Source organism: Pseudorca crassidens, chromosome 11 (genome assembly GCF_039906515.1).
Source record: "Pseudorca crassidens isolate mPseCra1 chromosome 11, mPseCra1.hap1, whole genome shotgun sequence".
Lineage (NCBI taxonomy): Eukaryota > Metazoa > Chordata > Mammalia > Artiodactyla > Delphinidae > Pseudorca > Pseudorca crassidens.
In genome coordinates this window covers 43,288,970-43,309,528 of record NC_090306.1, presented here as the reverse complement: position 1 = coordinate 43,309,528, position 20,559 = coordinate 43,288,970, and the positions used below count along the sequence as shown (strand labels likewise).

The following is a 20,559-nucleotide window of genomic DNA, read 5'->3' as shown; positions in this document are numbered from 1 at the left end:
CTATTTGTGATCTAATTATCAGTATGATTATATGTAAAAGAAAGAAGAAGTGGGGAGGGAGAGAAAGGGAGAAAAGGGGAAAGGACCTCAGATTGGGAATCAGAAAAGCAGGTTGAAGTCCTGAGTCTGTACTTCCCAGCTCTGTAACTTTAGATAAGTTTCATAACTCTGAGCCTCAGCTGGCTCTACATGTTTGTAAGGATAAATAAGTTATTTGTAACCTACAACATGCTCTGAAATCATAAGGGATTAAAGGACCATCCAGTGCCAGATGTATAGATAGACAGGTATCCATAAACCAGGGTGAGACTGCCTCAAAGACAGAACTAGGTCTCACTGTTTTTTGTATTTCTAGCGTCTAGCCCCATGCCTGGAACATAGAACGTTACCAGTAAGTGTTCGTTGAGTAAGTGAGGCAATGAAAGAATTAACTTTGAATAAGTGAATGAATGATAGTATGTAAAAGACAGGTGGGTGTCAGGTGACAAGTTGTTAAGTGGCTATGGCACTGCTAAGAACTGAAGTTACAATGTTTAATTCCTTATCTGTTAAATGTTTCAGTAACATGGAAGAATAATTTGCACATATATGTATTTTTACTTACAGATTCATTAATTCAACAAATGTTTATTAAGTGCCTACTATATACCAGGCAAAGTTCTAGTCCTGGGCATACAGTGATGTCCATTTTAATCATTTGTTTTAGAAAGGCCTCTGGCACTGATGGTTACCTTCAGTGACAGTGTTGGTTAAGCCCTGACCCCTGGTGCAAATTGAAATATATTCCCATTAGTTATTGATTGGCTGTAATTTTTTTTTAATTAAAAGTTCTTTGGGAAAAGAACTTTTTCTAATTGCTGTTTCCTACTTTTAGCTGTTAATATTTAGTTTGGGAGCATAACATTTAATGATTTTTAAAAAGCAACAGGTCAAGTTAATATATATTAGGTGATGGATTAAAAAGCTAGATAATCAAGCAGATAGATGACAGGGAGTCATTCTTCCAATCAACCTCATGATGTCACTGGAGAAAAGAAGGTCAGTTGGAACGTGATGTCTGGCAGTTACAGGGAGCTGTGGCTAGGAAGAGGGTACTCCGAAGCTGCCCTGGAGTCCTTAACCCCCAAGCAGCCAACATCGTGTGTCCAGGCCCCTGTACCAGAGACACTGGACATCTTTGTGACTGACAGAGTGATCCCAAATGGAGAAAGACAAGCCCCTACTGTTGGTGACCCCTGTGTCGGTGAAAGCCATCATCTCAAGAATTGAGGCTGCCCAACTAACTCGGGCTCAGGAGGTAACCCCTTGAGATGAGGGTGTCATCCTTCTGTTGGGGTCTGATGTGGAGGCTAGGGACTGAGCCCAGATTTGGGTAAGATTCCAGCTCTGGGCCCTCAGGGGTCCTGGGATCCTCAGCAAGCTGGGTTTGTGGACAGTTTAGTGGAGGGTGAGCTGGAATCAAACTGCCCCCGAGGCAGGGATGGGCCCAGGAAGCAGACAGCCCACAGGGAAGCCCTAGGTTGGCCCTGAGACACATCGTGGTGGGTCCTACCAGGGCAGGAGGAGGGGCCCAGAGTTCCTGATTGGGGTCTGTTCTTGGCAGCCTGTCAGAGTGCCCCAAGCTGAGCCCTAGAAACTCACAGGGAAATGGCCAAAGATTCAAATCACCCTGCACGTGAGCCTCTGGTGCATTTTTTTAACGGGAGCCTCTGATCCTGAGGGTTTCTTGGGGCCTCATTTTTCTAGTTTGTTGCCTCTGGATCCTTGTGAGGAGAGATGTCCAGAAGTCCCCAGCAAATTCTGAAATTCTGAAGAAATGTTTGCTGTGGATTTTTAGTATTCTCTCCCTGAGCTGGTCTTAATAATCAAAATGACAGTAATTAGAGCTAACACTTATTTTATGTGCCAGGCGCTGTCCTAAGTGCTTTACAAATACTGGTTCATTTAATCTTTACAAAAACCCTGTGACACAGGTACTATAATTATCTACACTTTACAAATAAGAAAACTGAGGCCCCAAGAAATTAACTGACTTGTCTAAGATCACACTACTAGGACATGGCATCTGGCACCAGAGTTCACACCCCAAAACACTACAGTCTGCTGCCTCCCATATAGGATATTTCTTCCCAGCTCTCAGACATCTTGGACAATGTCAACTGTGTCATCAGCCGCTTCCAGGAAGAATTAGGATATGATTGCAAAAAAAAAGGCAAAATCTCACCAGACAGAGCAAAAGGGCAAGAACAGATTCATCTTGCTGGAGAAAATTACCTCATTCTCCAACGATGCTAAGACTAAAGAGAAGCACTTGTATGAAATTCTCCACTGGCTAGGTGACTGGGGTGAGTTTGCAGGCTGGGTGCAGTCCTGAGGGTGGGTGCCTTCCCCCCCAAGATGCTGGTGCCAGCTCACTCAGCCTCCTCCTTTCCCCTACCCTAGGTCAGCATTTGCTGGGAGGGGAGTGCAGGGTGGTGGGTGCAGAGGGTGCAAAAGACACATCGCAGCGCCTCTCCAGTGAAACATTGTCCCACTCATGTCGTAGCATATCACCTCTATTCCCTAGAGAGGCAAGCATGTCATTGTCCAAAACGTAACAGATTGTGATATTAGGTGCATATGTGATGAAGCCTAAGTCCTGGGTTCATTATTACATCTCATTTTTTAGTAAGATAGAACCTAAGTGCAAACTCACACTAGCTGTTTTATTTTTCCAGCTTTATTGAGATATAACTGACAAACAACATTGTAAATTTAAAGTGTACATGTGATTATTTTATATATAAACATATATATGTATATAGTGAAATGATTATCACAATAACATATCACCTCACATAGTCATCCTTTGTTGTGTGTGTGGTGAGAATATTTAAGATCTACTCTCTTAGCGAATTGCAAATATAGGCATACCTTGGATATTGCAGATTCAGTTCTAGACCACCACAATAAAGTGGATATCATAATAAAGTGAATCATGTGAATGTTTTGGCTTCCTAGTACCTGTAAAAGTTATGTTTATACTCTACTGTAGTCTATTAAGTGTTCAATAGCATTATGTATAAGAAAACAATGAACATTAAATATACTTTATCGCTAAAAAGTGCTAACCATCATCTGACAATGCAGGGTTTGCACAAACTTTCAATTTTTAAAAAATGCAGTATTTGCAAACAACAGTAAAGCAAAGTGCAATAAAATGCGGTATGCCTGTATACAATACAGTATTATTAACTGTAGTCACCATGCTGTACATTAGATATCCAGAACTTATTCATCTTATAGTTGAAAGTTTGTACACTTTGACCAACATCTCCCCATTTCTCTCACCTCCCAGCCTCTGATAACCACCAATTTACTCTCTGTTTCTGTGAGTTCAACTTTTTTTAGATTCCACATATAAGTGAGATCGTACAGTATTTGTCTTTCTCTGTCTGACTTATTTCACTTAGTGTAATACCCTCAGGGTCCATTCATGTTGTTGCAAATGGCAGGATTTCCTTCTGTTTTATGACTTAATAATATAGATCTTCCTTAGCTTATGATGGGGTTATGTCCCAATAACCCTATCATAAGTTGAAAATACCATAAATTGAAAATGTGTTTAATACACCTAACCTACCAAACATCACAGTTTAGCCTAGCCTACCTTAAATGTGTTCAGAACACTTGCATTAGCCTACAGTTGCGCAAGATCATCTAACACAAAGCCTATTTTATAATAAAGTGTTTAATATCTCATGTAATTTATTGAAGACTATACTGAAAGTGAAAAACAGAATGGCTGTATGCATACAGATGGTTGTAAGTGTATCCGTTGTTTACCCCTGTGATTTTGTGGCCACTTAGAGCTGTAGCTTGCTGTTACTGCCTAGCATCATGAGAGAGTATTGTACCATATTTCACTAGCATGGGAAAAGATCAAAATTCAAAGCATGACTTCTACTGAATGTGTATCACTTTCGCCTCATTGTAAAGTCAATAAATCATAAGTTGAACCATCATAAGTTGGGGACTATCTGTATTTCAATATATATACTACATTTTCTCTATCCATTCATCCACTGACTGACACTTAGGTTTTTTCCATGTCTTGACTGTTGTAAATTATGCTTCAGTGAACATGGGCATGCAGAAATCTCTTGGAGACAGTGATTTTGTTTCCTATGGATATATACCCAGAAGTGGGATTGCTGGACTATATGGTAATTCTATTTTTAATTTTTTTTAGGAAACTCCATACTGGTTTCCAAAATGGTTATACCAATTTACATTCCCACCAACAGTGCACAAGGGTCCCCTTTTCTTCAGGTCCTCACCATTGCTTGTTATCTCGTCTTTTATACATAATAGCCATCCTAACAGGTCTGAGGTACTATCTCGTTGTGGCTTTGATTTGCATTTCCCTGATAATTAGTGATGTTGAACACCTTTTCATATACCTGTTGGCCATTTGTATATCTTCTTTAGAAAAATGTCTATTCATATCCTTTGCCCATCTTTTAATCGGATTATTTGTTTTTTTGCTATTAAGTTGTGTGAGTTCCTTATAGATTTTGGATATTAACTCCTTATTAAATACATGGTTTGCATGTACTTTCTCCCGTTCTGTAGGTTGAGGCTTTTCACTTTGATAATCATTTCTTTTACTGTGCAGAAACTTTTAAATTTGATGTAGTTCCACTTATTTATTTTTGCTTTTGTTGCCTTTGCTTTTGATGTCATACCCAAAAAAAATCATTGCCAAGACCAATATCAAGAAGCTTTTCCCCTATGTTTTCTTTTAGGAGTTTTATGGTTTCTGGGCTTGTATTTAAGTTTTTAATTAATTTAGAGTTAATTTTTGTGAGTGGTATAAGATAGGAGTCCAATTTCGTGGGGGTTTTTTTGTTTTTTTTTTTTGCAGTACGCGGGCCTCTCACTGTCGTGGCCTCTCCCGTTGCGGAGCACAGGCTCAGCGGCCATGGCTCACGGGCCTAGCCGCTCTGCGGCATGTGGGATCTTCCTGGACCGGGGCACAAACCCGTGTCCCCTGCATCGGCAGGCGGACTCTCAACCACTGTGCCACCAGGGAAGCCCCAATTTCATTTTTTTGCATGTAAATGTACACGTTTACCAGCACCACTTATTGAAGAGATTATCCTTTCCCCATTGAATGTTCTTGGGTCCCTTGTCAAATATTAGCTGACCGTATATGCATGGGTTTATTTCTGAGCTCTTGATTCTGGCCCATTTATCTATGTGTCTGTTTATATGCCCGTGCCATAGTGTTTTGTTTACTATAGCTTTGTAATATAGCTTAAAATCAGGTAGTGTGATGCCTCCAGCCTTGTTTTTCTTCCTCAAGAATGCTTTGGCTATTTGGGGTCTTTTGTGGTTCCGTATGAATTTCAGGATTGTTCTTCCTAGTTCTGTGGAAAATGCCATTGAGATTTTGATAGGGATTGCACTGAATCTATGGATGACTTTGAGTAGTATAGACATTTTAACAATATTAATTCTTCTGATCCATGAACATGGGTTATCTTTCCATTTACACGTGTCTTCTTTAATTTCTTTCATTCATGTCTTATGGTTTTCACTGTAGAGATCCTTCACCTCCTTTGTTAAATGTATTCCTAAGTATTTTATTGTTTTGATGCTATTGTAAATGGGATTGTTTTCTTTATTTCTTTTTTGGATAGTTAATTGTTAGTGTGTAGAAATGCAACTGACTTTTATATGTTGATTTTGGATCCTGTAACTTTATTGAATTTGTTTATTAGTTCTAATTGTTTTTTGTGGAGCACACTAGCTATTTTATAGAGGGACTCAAGGGTGATATTCAAAGTACTGAATGGATACTGAGCCAAACAGCACTGGTGCCAGCTGTAAGCAACTGGTATAGCCATTTGGGTGTGGACCAGCTGCATGCAGCCCTGGAGCCAGAAGCTACCCCCGTTAAGATCAGAGTTATCCGATCAGGAGACCTCAGTCTGGTGTGAGGTATGGTGGGTGCTGCAGTGTTGGAGGAAGATGGTATAGGGATATGCCCTACCCCTACTCACATTGCCCTGCCCCTGAGGAGCTCTCGGTTCAGTGGTCCTTCAGCTGCCCCCAAGAACTAAGCAGGGCTGTTGACTGCAGTTAATTCATTTAATTGTCCAGATATTGGACTAGGCAGTGAGGATAGAGCAATAACAAGATAGGCGCATTGCTGGCTTTCTAGTACAACAGTGCTGTTTTATGTCTATGCATATTTTCTACATGGCAGGTCTCATGTTAATCATTTCACTTGTATTATCTCATTTAATCCATACCCAACCCTTTTTTGGCAAGGATACTAAGGCTAGGGAAATAAGTGACTTGCTCAACATCATACAGCTAATAAGAGGTTAAACCAATCCAACCTCAAAGCCTGCTGGTGTAACCCCTATCCTATAGGGCTATTTGGGGCTCCCTAGAGGAGAGACTATTCTCAGCCTGCATCTCCCACTCTCTCTCCAAGTGACAGTCTGACCTATGAGATCAGGAACAGGAAGAGTGAGGAGGAAGAGGAAGCCCTGGATGAATGGATCGAGGTGATGGAGAAGGGGTTACCTCTCTCCCTCATCGCCACCAAAGGAGGCATCGAGTCTCTCATTTCCCTCCGCTCCACTCTCATTGAAGGACAAAGGAAAGGGGCACAAAGTAGGTTCCAGGAGCACCTGGCAGGGGAGCTGGGTGGGGCAGATGCCATCTCAAGGAAAGAAGTCACACACCAGGGTCTGTGGGAGTCTTTCTGATTCTCCTCCATAACAAAAGCTTTAGCTGAGATGGATGGTCGGTGGTAAGAGGTTGGGGTGGTGGACCCAAGCTGAGAAGTGAGCAGTTCTGGGCTGTCCCTCAGGGCTGAAGGAAGGTGTGATGTGGAGACAGGTCCTCGTTGGTGGTCCCTGGAGCTGTGGCCTCGTGTAGGTTCTGGGGAACAAGGCTGGAAGGTCAGAAAGGGTGGAGTTTATAGCTAGAGCTAGCGGAACATCCTTTCCTTAAACCAAACCCAGATGCAGAGCCAAGCAGTCTGGTGAGACTCAGCTGGAGGCCCTTCTAGAACCTTCTCGATTGTGGCTACTCCAGAAGTAGCCAGTCAGCAACATGGCTCAACCTTGAAATATCACTTCTCTCAGCACTAGAATGGGCCCGGATTATCTAACTGCCACATTTTGTAGATGAGAACATTGAAGCTCAGAGGAGAGAAGGATCCACTAGGAAAGCCTGTGGCAAAACTAGGCCCCACGCATAGGTTTTCTGGCTTCTCAATCTTACTCGAGAGCATGGGCTTCGGAGTCAGACAAACCTGAGTTTGAATCCCAATTTCTAGCTGTGTGACTTTGGGCAAGTTACTTCCTCTCTCTGAACCTCACTTTCCTCATATGCAAAGTGAGGAGAGCATTGTCTTCCTTACAGGGTTGCACATGGTGTGAGGCATCTGGCACTGTGCTCAGAACACACACTCAGGGCTTAATAAACAAGAGCTGACATTATCATTTTACCATTGATTTTCATGGCCAGGTTCCTTACCAGTTAAGCAAGGTCGATAGCTGGGGGAGGGAGGAAGCAAGGAAAGGTGGAGGAGAAGGAGACAATGTCTCCTACTATCCTTGTCATATTATGTCTTGAAATATAGTTATTTGTTTACTTGATTTATTTCCTTGCTAGGTTATACATTTCTGGAGGGCAAAGGCTGTGTCTTATTCATTTTTTTAGGGATTAGGTATTGAGCACTTTCTAGGTACCTGGTACAGTGCTTGGTACTAAACATGCATAATCTACTTACGTCCCATGAAGTAAATGCTATGATTATCCCCATTTTTCAGAAATAGAGGTGCTGAGAAGTTAGGAAACTTGCCTGAGGCAAGTGGTAGGGATGGGATTCAAGCCCGAGTTATCTGACTCTAGAATCCATGCTCTGAACCATTAGAGCATATGGCCTCTCTGACAGTATTAGCTAAATGCTGGCTTGATTTCAGTGTCATTTAATTTCCATATTGCCTTTAGCCCCTCATCCAAAGTTAGCCAGTGTTTTGTCTGCCAGTGATGTTCACTGAATGAGAAATGAATGGATGCTCCAAGATAATCCCTCCAGCAGCTCTACACCTAGTAGATCCAAGGGGATACAGCTATGACCATGGACCATCCCTGAGGAGCTGAAGTCTGCATATGAATGGGTTTGAACACAAAGTGCACAATCGGTGTTTATGTACATTTTCCTGCTTTCATCAAAATATCATAGGAGTTCATGACCCCCAAAATGGAAAAAGACATTAGTCATTATAAAAGAATATAAACCACTGCAGGACCACGTGATAAATTCTCTACAAACATAGTCCAGTGGTAACAGGAAAGGGAAATACAACTTCCCAGGTGATCTAGAGTCTAAGTGCCAGGTGGGCTTCCAGAATTTAGATAGTTGGCAATAGGTAGCCAAACAGAGATATTGAGACTGGGAAGTAGCATGATTAGAAAAATCACTCTACTCCAGGGAAATATGGAGGATCAGCAGTGTGTTGAATTGGGTTGAACTGGATCGAATTGGTCCAGACCCCTCTGGGTCCTGCAGGTGCTGTGGAGCTGACAGACCCTGACAGGTAAGCTCTGAGCCCAGCAGAGATCTCTCCTGACAATATCTCCCCTGGCCTCATATAATGCCCCAGCTCCTTATTGCCAAAGCCCTAAGAAGGTTGGATGGGAATTTGGCCAAGCAGGGTGTGGAGAATCAGTATAATCCTTGGATCCATGGGAGTTTATTGCCTTTGTTCTCTCCACCTCTCCTAGTGTCCAAACACACCTTCTGGCAGGGCTGGCGGGAACAAAGCCCACAAAAAGTGACATCCTGCCCTCAGCCACTGAGCCCAGAGCAGATGCTCCAGGACAAGCACACTACCTGCATAAGGGTCTCCGAGGTGAAGTCCATGCTGCAGGAACTCCTGGACTCCACGATGTTCAACCAGGGGGAGGTTCGGGCCATCAGGTACATGTCTGCTGTGGTCAAGAACCTCAACAAGGCCTTGATGCTCCAGCACAAGGAGAACAGAAGCCTGGAGGCCAAATACAGGCACCTGAAAATAGAGATGACCAAAGAACTCAGCAGCCAGAGGCTGTATTTCCAGAAGTCCCTCCAAGTCCTCAAGAGTAAGAGAGATGCCCTACTAAAGCAGGTAGATATTCTAGGGGGAAAGTACCATGACCTTCTCCTGAGGAAGCGTGCCTTAGAGTTCCAGCTGAACAAGGCTTAGTCTGCTAGAGGTCAAGCAGAATACTCAGTCAAGATCTTGGTTGACTCGCCAGCCCCTGCCAAGAAAGAGGCCCTCCGAAAGAAAGAAACAGTCATAGAGGAAACCCAACAGGAGCCCAAGAAGGAGGAGCAGTTTTCACCACTCTCCCCAAGTCGCCTGGCCATGACCTGGGAGAGTAGCGCTAGGCCTTCCACATGTCAACCACTTTCCACCATGACTGTGCATTCAAGGACTGCAGATGTGTACAGCAGCAAGGACACTGAAAATCTTCAGCCTGTGTTGCCATCCTCCGTGGATCACAAGTTTCCTAAGAAATGGGAAAGACCGTCAGCAGAAAGCCCAGGCCACAAAGTCAAAGACCAGAAGGACTTCTTCCAGGAAGTGACCCAGGAGAAGGAAGGACTCCAGATGAAGTCCCATTTTCAGAAGCAGCTGTCCCCAGAGAGCTCTAGGAAGGTGGCCTTGGAGAGCAAGGCAGAGCACTGGGAAGAGGAACTCAGCTGGGAGAGGCGAAGGCAGCAGTGGCTGGAGGAGGAGATGTGGCTGCAGTGGCAAGAGAAGTGGGCCCTGCTGGAGCGGGACACCGGGAGAAGCAGCGGCAGTGGGAGCAGGGGGAAGCAGCAAGGGGGTGGCAGCGGAGATTGGCCCAGGAGCAAGGGGGCCCATGGAGGGGGCCGGAGCGGACAGGAGAGGACGTGGAGAGAATGGGCTTCATGCCCACCAGTCGATGGAGGGACTTGGAGGAGGCATCACTGGCATCTCCCTCAAGCCAGGCCCAATCTGCTCACCAAGGCAGGAGGCCACACTTGCCCAGGTCCCCTAAGACCCAGCAGCCTGCCCCTGGAAACCAGAGGACCATGAGTTCAGCCGAGTTTACTCAGAAACCACGGGCCCGCGGTGTTCCCACGAAGCCCAAGAAGACGGCCTCCCTTCCTGTCACGGGGACATCCCTCCGAGAAGTGGCCCAGCCCCCTTTGCATACATCCCCAGTAACTCTGAAGGGGAAGGTATACCACGTGGACGTGGAGGCCCAGAGGAAGAACCTGCAGCTCCTGACTGAGGAGGATCAGCTGGGGCTGCCCCACTACCTGCGCAACAAGGTGCGGGAGCTCACCACCACCGCCGTGGAGCTGAACGCGCTCAAGCTGTGGTGCCTGTGCCATAAGTACATCCTCTACAGACATTTCCAGAGCCTCCGGTAGGTCCTCCCTGGCACCCACCAGCACCCACCCACACCGCTGCAATATATGGGCAGAGCCAGAACCCAGTGAGAAAGGAGGAGCATGGGGCAAGTGGGATGGGGAGAATCACCCCAGGCCTGGACAAGGTCCCCCCGAGGGAGGGTACCTGCGAAGGACACCTGACCTCGGAGCCTTGGGCAGCCCTGAAGGTGTGGGAGGTCAAACACTTACACACTGCTCTCCCTCTAGTGAGCTTTCCTGCAAGCCTTTCTTCCTGTCTTCCTACTGCCCTGTCTGTAACCCGCCTAACACGCTCCCCCATTTGCCTTACTTTTATTCCTGTTTCCAGCCCAGCCCAAGCCTCCTCACCTGACACCACCTCCTGCTTCTCTGCTCCCTGTTTTCCCCAGCTCTCACAGACACAGAGTCATCTCTGGTTAACAGAGAGTTGGGGGCAGGAGGAGTCTCCTTCACCCACTAAATCACTTCCCTCTCTTCCCAGACAAGAAGTGATCAACCACGTACAAGTTGTGCGAGAAGCTGGGGCTGCCTACAAGGCCCAGAACCTCTACCTCTTCCTGGAAAACGTCGACCGCCTGCAGAACCTCCAGCTTCAGGCCTGGACAGACAAGCAGAGGGACCTGGAGGAGAAGCGCCGAGAGTGCCTGAGCAGCATGATGACCATGTTCCCCAAGGTGGGCCTCCCACCCGGCGACCTTCTCAGGGGTCAGCACAGCCGGCAGGGATGGGACCAGGGTGGAGCCATGGGGCTGTGGGGTGTACCTGGGCACGGGAGAGCAGTTGGGAAGTAAGAGAGCAGATTAAAGCCTCTGAACCAGGAAGAGGGGAAGGCAGGAGACAGCCTGAGCGTAAGGAAGGCCAGTTTTCCAATCTCCATATAGGGGGAGAGCAAGAGAGGGAGGAACCCTCCAAAGGAGCTGGACAAGAAAGCTTCTTCTGGAGGGGAGGTAGTTGGAGCCTGCAGTCCCGACTCTGTGCTCAGATTCTCCCTCCCCTGTGGGTCTCCCTGTCCTGCTCTTGTCTGATCTGCTTGCTCTCCAGGCTTGGTCACAGCTGTCTTCTTCACTCTCGTGCTGGCGACTCCCTTTGCTTCTCTCTGGGGACAGCTCCCCTGCTTTCTCTCTTTTTTTTTTTTTTTTTTTTTTTGCGGTACGCGGGCCTCTCACTGTTGTGGCCTCTCCCACTGCGGAGCACAGGCTCCGGATGCACAGGCTCAGCGGCCATGGCTCACGGGCCCAGCCGCTCTGCGGCATGTGGGATCTTCCCGGACCGGGGCACGAACCTGTGTCCCCTGCATTGGCAGGCAGACTCTCAACCACTGCGCCACCAGGGAAGCCCTTTTTTTTTTTTAATGTGCTTTGTTTTTGTTGTTACGAGGTAGAACTTTTTTTTTTTTTTTTTTTGGCTGCATTGGGTCTTCGTTACTGTGCACTCAGGCTTTCTCTAGTTGCAGCGAGCGGCGGCTGCTCTTCGTTGCAGTGCATGGGCTTCTCATTGCGGTGGCTTCTCTTGTTGTGGAGCATGGGCTCTAGGTGCGTGGGCTTCAGTAGTTGTAGCTCGTGGGCTCTAGAGCACAGGCTCAGGAGTTGTGCACGGGCTTAGCTGCTCTGCGGCATGTGGGATCTTCTGGGACCAGGGCTCAAACCTGTGTCCCCTGCATTGGTAGGCAGATTCTTTGATGTGGACCATTTTTAAAGTCTTTATTAAATTTGTTAAAATATTGCTTCTGTTCTGTGTTTTGGTTTTTTTGGCTGCAAGGCATGTGGGATCTTAGCTCCCTGACCAGGGATCGAACCTACATCCCCTGCATTGGAAGGTGAAGTCTTAACCACTGGATCACCAGGGAAGTCCCCAGCAGCCAGATTCTTAACCATTGCACCACGAGGGAAGTCCCTACCCTTAACTTTTTAAAAAAATTTTTATTTTATTTTTTTATTTTTGGCTGCATTGGGTCTTCGTTGCTGCGTGCGGGCTTTCTCTAGTTGTGGCGAGCGGGGTCTACTCTTCATTGCAGTGCGCGGGCTTCTTATTGCAGTGGCTTCTCTTGTTATGGAGCATGGGCTCTAGGCACGTGGACTTGAGTAGTTGTGGTGCATTGGCTTAGTTGCTCTGCGGCATGTGGGATCTTCCCAGACCAGGGCTTGAACCTGTGTCTCCTGCATTGGCAGGCGGATTCTTAACCACTGCACCACCAGGGAAGCCCCCCTACCCTTGACTCTTAATTGACAGTTTGCCTGGATACAGAAGTCTAGGTTAGAATTCATTTTCCCTCACAATTTTGAAGGCACTGCTCATTCATTGCCTTCTAGGTTTTGGTGTTGCTGTTGAGAGTCCAAAGTCATTCGGAGTCTTAATCCGTTGGGTTTGACCTATTTTTATTCTCTAAGGTCTGCCTTCAGTTTCCTCTACTCTTTCCCCTGCTACCAGGGTCAGAAAAGCAGCGAGTGCTGACATGGTCCACAGGAGGCTAGCTGATGGCTTGGAGGGATTGCAGAATCCCGCAGCAGTGACTCAGAATCTGCTGAGATCTCCTCTAGGGCTGGGCCAGGAGGTTACCCCACTGAGTCCTGAGCAGCCACGGCCAGAGTCTGGGGGAAGGAGTGTCCTGAGGGATTCAGTGTAAGTGCCGGCATAAGGCAGCTGGAAGAGCCTTGGCCATGGGGATGTCTCCCAATTCAGTTTCCTGCCACCTTATATTAGTCCTGATCACCTGCTGTAGGTGTCTTGACTTGCTAAATTGGTTTTGAGGTTGAGAAGGAAAGGGACCATATATATAATAATTCTTTAGATGGCTGTGAGGGTTCCTCCAGCTCCTTCCCCAGGGCCAGGGCAGAGGCTGAATGACAAGACATGGAGAGCATTCCTGACACAACCTGGCCCGGTAACACGAGTCTCTCACAGTTCCAGCTGCTCTGACTTCCTTTAGTTTTTTCCTTGCTGTTTTGCCCATTGTCCAGATTCTCCACAACAAAGGAGAAAACAGGAACTAAACCAGCAAAGAACAATTCAAGGAATTTCTGGGAAATGCAATACCCTGAGGTCCCAGGCATACCTAATTGGAGGCATTCCCTGGGCCTCACCCTTTCTGCTCTGCCCCAAGTCAGGCAATGCCTCCTCTGGCACTAGAGAGAGGATGAATTCCTTTCTCTCTGATGCCTCTCTGCTGGTTCCTCTTAGCTCCAGCAGGAGTGGAACATTAACCTGAACACCCCTGTGGTCACCTCCCCAAAGTCAAGGAAAAGCAAGCCTCCTCCATCCTTACTGCGGAACATCCATTCCAGCAGCCCCTCCTGCAAGTGACACCTGGAGCTCTTTATGACCAAGCACCAGCAATGTGTGCCCCTGCGGATGGCCCAGTAGGTGCATGGAAGCCAGGGGCAGCTGGCTAGGTGGGTGAGGGAGGCAGGGAGCAGGGGTGACCAGACTTGCGGGGTGCGGGGGGGTGGTGGCTGGCAGCTCAGTGAAGGCACAGACAGGCAAAGCTCACCCCATGAGTTGCAAGGAACCTAGCTTCTCAGCGGCCTGCCCAGCTCTGGCCATTGGCCCAGATGGGGGTATGTGTGTATGTGGTGTGTGGGCTTCATGGCACAGCCTGACCAAGTATGTTTCAAACTATGCAACTGAAAGACTCCTGGGACCCACAGCTGAGAACTTACAACCATTTCCACCCTGAGCATTGGTCTGGCACCTGCCTCTGGTCCATCCATGTAAATCAACCTGATCCTTCCCACCACGTGACCCCTGGGCTCAAAGACAGACACCATGAGTCTCTGGGCAGCCAAGAAGAGACACATACACACCCCCCTGGTGTGGCCAGTTCAGGGCTTCAGGCCCAGGGCGTGTGCCTGGAGGAACAGGGGCTGTCTCGGCAGCCTCTTCCAGTAGCTCCTCAGCTAGAGGAGACCCAAGGAGGTGAGATTTAGAGTTGGGAAGGGAAGAGATGTGGCAAGGAAGGCAGTGACAGCTATTTGAGAAGGGAAGAAAACCCTGCAGAGCTTGTTGCTTCCCAGTCCCTCCCTTTCTGTAAAGACCTCCTCATCTCTTCTTACACTTTCAACCTTCACACCCCAGCCAACAGGGGAACCAGCTGGAGGCCATCTGGAAGACTGATGTGGCCTCCTCCAGTCACCCAGTAGAAAAGAAGACCCCCACCAGCCTGTCCTGGGACCAGCTAGGGGGGTACCCAGATATTCCCCGGCTGTTGGCATTGGATGTGCATTCCTCCTACCACAAAAGCTTGATGTCCCTCAAGGCCTGGTAAGATGCAAGGCTGGACGGTTAATCTGGATTCAGGGAGATCTGCCCACCAAGGGTACACACTTCTGTGTCCAACCGCCCAACAGCTATCTTTCCAAACATTAATAATAACCTCATTTACTGTACCACATCAGACAGAGAGATGCTTACCTGCCTCATTGGCCATGAGCTTGGGTCCCCACGCCAGCACCATTCTAGTTCTCTCAAAGGACTCCACACGGCGTCTCAGAAGATCACGACAGAAGTCATTCCTTCCCACTTGCTTCCTGGGCTGCACGTGAATTGCTCAAGAGGTGTTTCTTGCCCTAGGCCTGGGGGTTATTCTCAAGGAGAGCCAGGTGCAGGTATGGAGAGATGAGAGAGACCAAAAATCTCAGGATAAACTGGGCCCATCTTTGGCATTGTCATTTCCTTATTGCCTTCAAGAACTGCCCCTGGGAAGAGCAGCTGAGGGGAGGCGGGCAGGACTCAGTGGGCCAACAAGGGGCTTTTCTGGTTAGGAAGGTTCAACTCTGCCTCTCTTGGCTTGAAGATGTCAATATTGAAGACTCAAGGCTGTTTCAAGGAGCCTTTCTAGATTACTAACCCCAGCTGCCTCCTGTGGCCCTGCCCCTGCCCCAGTTAAAGACCTTTGACAGGGATGGGAATTTCCTGGCAGTCTAGTGGTTAGGACTCGGTGCTTTCACTGCCAGGGCCCAGGTTGGATCCCTGGTTGGGGAACAATCAATAATATCTTTGACAGGGAGAGGGTACTGATGCCTGCCAGTGTAGACCTAACCAGAACCAAGGCTGCAAGATGCTGCTGCCGCCCTCATCCTCTCAACAGGAACTTAGGGAAGACGGGGTGGCACGGCAACATCAAAGGAGGCTGGTCCTTGGCTGTGATTCCGCTCTGAAGTGGGCCTGAGAGTCCCAGCTGGACATCAACATTATAGCCCACCTAGTACATAGATACCTGGTTTTCAGTTCCTGAAGAGTTTCCAAGTGTGTGTGTGTGTGTGTGTTGTTGTTGTTGTTAGTTGATTTGGATACAGCAAACAGAACTGAGAATAACCAAAAACAACACTGGCAGAATTTAGTAACCCAGAAATCAACTGGGGCCGCACCTGCTGAGATTTGGCTAAACTTGCCCCTGACTCTAGCACCCCCATAGTGGTATCTCTCCTCTCTGAGCGCCTTCTCTCCCTCTGCATCCCTGCCAGTGCCTGGGCTCTGCTCGTCATCTGTTTCAACCTGAGGCACCAACCCCGCACACGTGAATATGTGCACATAAGTATCAAGTATACACGCTCCACTTGACCCCAAGCATTTCACGATCTTCATAACTTCCCGAAAATTTAGCGGGGTGATAGGGAAAGGGACTCACAGTGAACAGTACCGAAGAGCAGCCTCCTTTCTTCCCCTCTCTCTTTGGTTTAACATGCAAAATTCAAAAACTCTTTCCCGTCTCTCATGCAGAGCTGTCCCACCTACACCCATGCTGCCACTGGGATCTCAGCTTCAGACTTAAGCACTAATCAAAATATTGTTCCCAGCAAAGACAGTTTCTCCTTTCCAGGGGAATTTAGGTGAATACAATTTTCTTCCCCTTTTTCAAACTCTACAGCAGTTTTTTCAGTTTATCACACTACCAGGTGTAGAGACCAAGCCCTGCTGTTTCTGTTTTCTTTATCCACATGCCAGGTTGGTAACACCTACCTGTGTGTCAAGCTGGTCCTCGAGATTTTAGTGTGGGTGCTGCCTCCATCGTCTTGGGATCTTGCTGCTGTGGCATGAGAATCTGCCGCTGCCCAGGCTACTGCTGCCCTAGCGTGGTGGTCGTGCTGCTTTCTTTGTGCATTCTCCGTGCGTGTCCACCTCTGGAGACACACTGCTTCCACTCCCAAAAGTGCACCCTCTCTTTGGCCGCCTGCCCCTGGCCCACCTCAAATCTGCAGGCCCACCTGTTGTGTGGGTCCAGGTCACTCATCTCTTCACTATCCTGCTGACCTGACCAGCTCCCATGGCCAAGTTGTCCAGTTCACAGCACCAGCTAGCTTCATAACTAGGGCCAGCCTCGCACCGACTGTCCCATTCTCCTGGTCTGCCTGACGTTAGCAACCTGTCTCATCAAACGCCCGCCGGGGTGTCCTCTCAGCATGTGGGGAAGGGCTATTAATCTTCCCTCTGTGATTTGGGACCGTGTCCTTCAAAAACCAGCAGACGCCCTTCTCCAAGATCTTTTTTCTGCTTTGTCTTACAGGTGTCTCCCCTGGGCTGTCTGTCTGACAGGTAAGATAGCTATGTGCCTGTACACACCGAGCGCTGTCTGCAGTTGGAGAAGTATCTTAACCTCGACTCTAACTGCCCTGCCCTCCCTTGCTCAGAGCCGATTTCTGCACAAAGTACACGATGGTTCACACGTGTGTGCTGAGATGCAGTGATTATGGATTCACAGACTTCCAAGGTGGTGCCGACAGAAGAGAGAGCTTATAACTTGGTTTCTGGGAAGGAACCAAGATGGGGGTGGAGAGGAAGAAACGTGGATGGGTAGGAAGGAGCAGGAAAGAGTGAGGGGAGGGAAGAGGGAGTATTCTGTAACGTGAAACGGGAGGAAGAGTCACAAGAAAAGAAGCAGAGCCCCTGGGATGTGGCAGAAATGTTGTGTTAAGCAGTTCCACATCTGGGTCAGTCTGGGCCCAGCCCTGGACTGGTCTCCCAGAGACGACCAGGGAAGCTCTCGGGTAGGCTGGGTGGGTACTCACATCTCAGGGCCTTGTTTCATCTGTTTCCCAACCGGTAACTGTACTAACTGTTTCAGTGCCTCAGTGACCCAAAGAAAGGAAGGCCAGGAACACCCAGAGGAGCCAGCTGAGCTTGTTTGTAAAAAGTCAAACGAGTCCTTCCCCGGAACCCTAAAAAGCCAGAAGGATCGAGACAATTGCAGTCCTTGCTCCATGCCTTAGCCAGTGATTCTCAAAGTTGTTCCAAATGCAGATTCCCAGCTGGTGTTTTTAAACAAACACTCTGGGTACTGCTAAGTAATCCTAGAACTTTGAGAAACACTACTTTTCTCCTTCAGTCCCCAAACTGTACATTTTTAATAAAATAGAGATGTGTTTATTTTTAAAATTTTCTGCCTCATTGCTAAAACCCACACCTCCTCAACTCACTCATTTTTGAAACCAGATGCATGACCACCTGGCCACTGACTTAGACACCAGTCACAGGGATCCCCCCAGTGTTGTGTCTGCCCTCTGGGAGCCGACCAGCCAAGACGGCCATAATTAGTGCCTTGCACACAGCAGGGCTCAGTAACTCTAAAATCAATCAGAGACAGACAAATACGTAACAGATATACTGATGATGAGCGTGAAACTCAGAAGGTAAGAACAGAAGAAGGTACTGAGTACAAGTCAGAGCCAGGCGTGACTGGGTGTGGGAGCAAAGGTGAGTGCATCTCTAAGAAGTGAGGACAAAGATGGAAGAAATAGAGACACGGAGGTTCCAAATCTAGATGGTGTGGGCTTAGGAGGCCATCCCTGTCCGCTAATTAATTGTCTTAATTCAGGGAAGACACTACTTTGGTTGGTTCATACAGCTTACGAGCACCGCCCCATCCTCACTCTCCCTTGCACTCCCCTCCCCCTCCTCCCGCCTAGCCAGACCAGACCTAGGGACCAGGCATGATAAAACGTTAGCTAGGAAATTACCCTGTTCTCAGAGGCCCCACAATCCAGTGATTCTGTTTCTTAGGAATGGAACACCTATCCTTGCTTAAGGTTGAAATTCTGGAAGGAAGAGGAGGATGTTGGATGCAAACTGATGGCCCTTGGATGATGCCAGAGTAGGATTTAATTTCTGAGCCACAGCTCAACGTATCACAAGGAAGCCTGGCGGAGGGAGGAAGGTGAGAGGCGTTTCTGATGCAGGTCACACACATGGGACAGCTGTGGCAGGGAAGGGCCATGTCTAGCCGTTCAGGCTTATTTTCTGGAGGCCTCACCCCACTGTAGCCAACATATTAAAATGCCCTCATACTAAATGTATTGCTTTATAAATAATTTGAAGGGAATTTTATAACTTTGCTTTGGAAATTAAACGACTATGAGTAAGTTTTTTTAATGTATAGTTGGCTGTGACTTCTCAGCAATCATCATGCATAGAGATGAAATCTAACAAGTTTTGTAAATAAGATGAGAATATTCTGAATATTAAATTTGACAGAATAATGAAACTGACAGTATTGTGTTTTATAAACATTTAATTACATATATTTTTGTATTTTGGTGCCAATGACATTATTTATTTATTTATTTTTACTATCTATTCTTTAAGCCTCGGCATGTGGGATCTTAGTTCCTTGACCAGGGATCAAACCCGGGCCCCCCATAGTGGAAGCGTGCAGTCCTAACCACTGGACCGCCAGGGAAGTCTCACCAATGACATTTTTAAAGGTTTCAGATGTTTCCGTACGCTTTCGGCACTGTGCTTAAATTAAGGTGCCCAGCAGCTAAACCTGCCCCGGTGATGGAGGACTTTGACTTTTTGGTTGTCCTCTAGCAAGCTCTCTGGCAGACAAGCAGAGTGTCTGATAGATGGCCAAGCTGGGTTGAAACCCAAGGAGATATATAGATATAGTATATGGTGTTTTTCTGGTAATGAGGTTATTTAATACTATCCAAGAACCTCATTTTTTTTTTTCAGAGCAAAGTTGATGTATTTGGTCAAACAAGATATTGCCTCAAAAAAACTTGGGGAAGCCAGGGCATGAGAAGGAGTACTTCTTGGCATATTTCTTCAAGCCAAATTTGGGAGTTGGCCATATCTCTGCTTACATGGCTCATGGCCTCAGGGTTCTCCAAGATGAGGAATCAACACTAATGTGAAAGGGGGCATGAGAGAAGGGTCTACTTTAGCCCTGACTGTGACCTTCACGGAGACATCGGTGAAGTGGAAGGGATAAAAACCTTTTGTAAACAACCCAACCAAAGAACCAGGGAGGCAAAAGCCATGCAGGGTCTGGTGTGTTCCATGTGCTGGGGAGGCCAACTTAGAAAAAGTCAGAAAAAGAATGAGCATGACTATGATTGGAGGAGTCATCTTCTTTAAAAAAAAAAAAAAGAGGGCTTCCCTGGTGGCACAGTGGTTGAGAGTCCACCTGCCGATGCAGAGGACATGGGTTCATGCCCTGGTCCGGGAAGATCCCACATGCCGCAGAGCGGCTGGGCCCGTGAGCCATGGCCGCTGAGCCTGCGCGTCCGGAGCCTGTGCTCCGCAACGGGAGAGACCACAACAGTGAGAGGCCCGCGTACCGCAAAAAAAAAAAGAATATGAGCATGGCTAAAATGAAACTATCAATTGGGGACTTTGAGATAGCTATATTTACCATGTTAAAGGATCTAGTCTAGTGGAAAAGGTGAACAACATGCATGAACAGATGGGGAATTTGAGAAGAGAATAGGAAACTAAAAAAGAAATGGAAAACCAGAAATGCTAGAAGTGAAAACCTTAATATCAGAGATGAACAATTCCCTCAACCAGTTAATCAACAAACTGGACAAAAGCAGAGGAAAAAATCTGTGAGCTTGAAGCTAAGTCAGAAGAAATGTAAACAAACTGTAACATAAAGAGGAAACAAAGGAACAATTGAGCAAACCCAAAACTAAGCACCGACTTGAGTGGGCCAATGACAAATGGTCTAACACACATAATTGAAGTCCTAGAAGAAGGGAGACAGAATGGGGCAGAAGAAATATATGAAGAGATAATCACCAAGAATTTCCCAAATTAATGAAAGAGAACAAACCACAGATCCAAGAATGTCAGAGAACCCCAAACAGGATAAACACAAAACACACCTAAGC

At 47.2% G+C, this 20,559-nt stretch overlaps 1 protein-coding gene and 1 long non-coding RNA gene across 2 annotated transcripts in view; one reads left to right on the top strand and one right to left on the bottom strand.

Annotated features, from left to right (window-relative positions):
- The first annotated feature begins 585 nt into the window (after nucleotides 1–585).
- On the top strand, nucleotides 586–17,136 carry FAM186B (family with sequence similarity 186 member B). The gene is given in 10 exon segments (XM_067696433.1): nucleotides 586–1,297; nucleotides 2,119–2,199; nucleotides 2,201–2,349; nucleotides 6,488–6,669; nucleotides 8,794–9,831; nucleotides 9,834–10,452; nucleotides 10,938–11,130; nucleotides 13,634–13,812; nucleotides 14,528–14,713; nucleotides 16,956–17,136. Coding segments are annotated over 10 exon segments (2,904 nt in total). The 5' UTR covers nucleotides 586–1,201.
- Nucleotides 4,623–20,559, bottom strand: part of LOC137201883 (uncharacterized) — a 26,568-nt gene continuing 10,631 nt past the window's right edge. The window contains exons 2-5 of the long non-coding RNA XR_010932394.1: nucleotides 14,864–17,607; nucleotides 9,422–9,561; nucleotides 8,903–9,077; nucleotides 4,623–6,952 (exon numbers count right to left, since the gene is read on the bottom strand). This is a non-coding gene — a long non-coding RNA (uncharacterized lncRNA). The remainder of the gene's footprint in view (nucleotides 6,953–8,902; nucleotides 9,078–9,421; nucleotides 9,562–14,863; nucleotides 17,608–20,559) is intronic.